The sequence below is a fragment of the Saprolegnia diclina genome (genome assembly GCF_000281045.1).
Source record: "Saprolegnia diclina VS20 unplaced genomic scaffold supercont1.67, whole genome shotgun sequence".
In the NCBI taxonomy this organism is placed as follows: Eukaryota; Oomycota; class Saprolegniomycetes; order Saprolegniales; family Saprolegniaceae; genus Saprolegnia; species Saprolegnia diclina.
In genome coordinates this window covers 168,118-169,688 of record NW_008246134.1, presented here as the reverse complement: position 1 = coordinate 169,688, position 1,571 = coordinate 168,118, and the positions used below count along the sequence as shown (strand labels likewise).

The following is a 1,571-nucleotide window of genomic DNA, read 5'->3' as shown; positions in this document are numbered from 1 at the left end:
TTCCATAGTATGGAAAAAAATGGGCAGGATTCATGGACGTGGCATATAAATGTACCCTACGTGTCTCAAATCCAATACATATTGCCCTAGAAATGAGAATCGCCTCCCATAAATGGCATATATGGCCATAATCGGGGGTTTTGAGTTTAAACGTTGCGGCACAGGAGTTTAACCCATGGAGATTCACATATTATAGTAAAAGCAAGATGTAGATGTATTATGTCATGCAGATGTATTGCTAGGGGTAATCGGTCTAGTCGTGGAGGACGGTTTGGACGGTGTTGGAGATGACATCCGGGATAGGCGTGCTGCGTAGCACGTCCTCGACCATTGCCTCGTCCCAGAAGTTTCTGTTCGTGGCTAGGAACATGATGGCCTCAAGCGTGATGGGAAGCATGCGCTGTCTGCGATCAGAGTAGACGAGCTTAGCTTTGGAGAACAGGCGCTCCACGACGTTGGACGTGGGGATGATGTACTGGAGGTTGGAGTACGAGGATCCGGCGGATTCTTCGGATCTCTTGCGCTTGTTGCTGAGCACATGGAATGCTAGCATTCTTGGGTCGACAGGGGTCGTGTCGACGGGCTGCGGCGCACTGCAGCTGACCGGGAGCTTGAACATTTCGAGGGCATCGCATTCTTCATCCGTCATCAGAGACTCCTTCTTTCCTAAGACCTTGACGACAGCGGCTTCGAAAACCGGGCTTTTGACGATCGCAGCGTTCGCAGCCAGTTCCCGAGCCATCACGGGGTAGCGTTTGATGAGTTCGTCGAAAAGTTGTCGCACTTCAAGAAGGTTGATGTCGTCTTTTTGAAGCGCGAGAGTGTAACCATGAAACTCATTGCAGGCGATGATGAGTTGCTCGACCTTAACGACGGCGCCCGGCGACGGGATGAGGTCGACGACGTCGCGTAGGAACGGAAGGTGGTCCTTGATCGCCATGAAGCGCTCGAGCATTGTAAACGTCGAAGTCCAGCGCGTGGCGTTCTGGACCTTCGGTGCCAAGTGCGTATGCTGGCGCAGGTAGCCGCGGTTTTTGTTTGTCTTGAGGCGCACCATGAGCACGTGGATCGTCTGGATAAGGTGCTCGTGCTGCTGGAGGTACGCTTGGACAGCAAGGTTCAGGCGGTGGGATGCGCAGCCAACCAGGGGGATGTGGAGATGGTCGGCAACGGCTTTGTTGGTGGCGCAATTGTCCCCGACGATGAAACCCACGTTGTCGATCGTCTTGTTAAAGACGGTAAGCGTGTCCTGGAGAAATGTTGCGTTTTATTCGTCTTAAAGAAACCGATTTAAAGACGAATTTACGCGGATTTGAAGTCACCCATTTTTGTCCCTAAGCACCAGTTTTGCCATACCTATGGCCCCGTCCTTCGAAGCTCGCCCCCATAATGGCCATATTTACGAGGCCTGCCATACTTAGGGGTGAACAAATTATGGAAATAGTATTTCCAAACATTATTTTGGACCGATCTCTGCTTGGCATGCTCATCCGTACGAGCATTTCGGAGTGTACGCAAATACTACGTAAGTACATGCCCATGAGCAAGCTATTACAAGGAGCAACTCGCAG

General features: G+C 51.4%; 1 protein-coding gene across 1 annotated transcript; it reads right to left on the bottom strand.

The window, feature by feature from the left end:
• Positions 1-253: 253 nt before the first annotated feature.
• Positions 254-1,415, bottom strand: SDRG_14117 (hypothetical protein; the record flags this gene model as incomplete). Its single annotated transcript, XM_008620224.1, has 2 exons — positions 254-1,249; positions 1,404-1,415. 2 exons carry the CDS (start codon positions 1,413-1,415, stop codon positions 254-256), a joined length of 1,008 nt encoding a protein of 335 aa, XP_008618446.1.
• Positions 1,416-1,571: the final 156 nt, after the last annotated feature.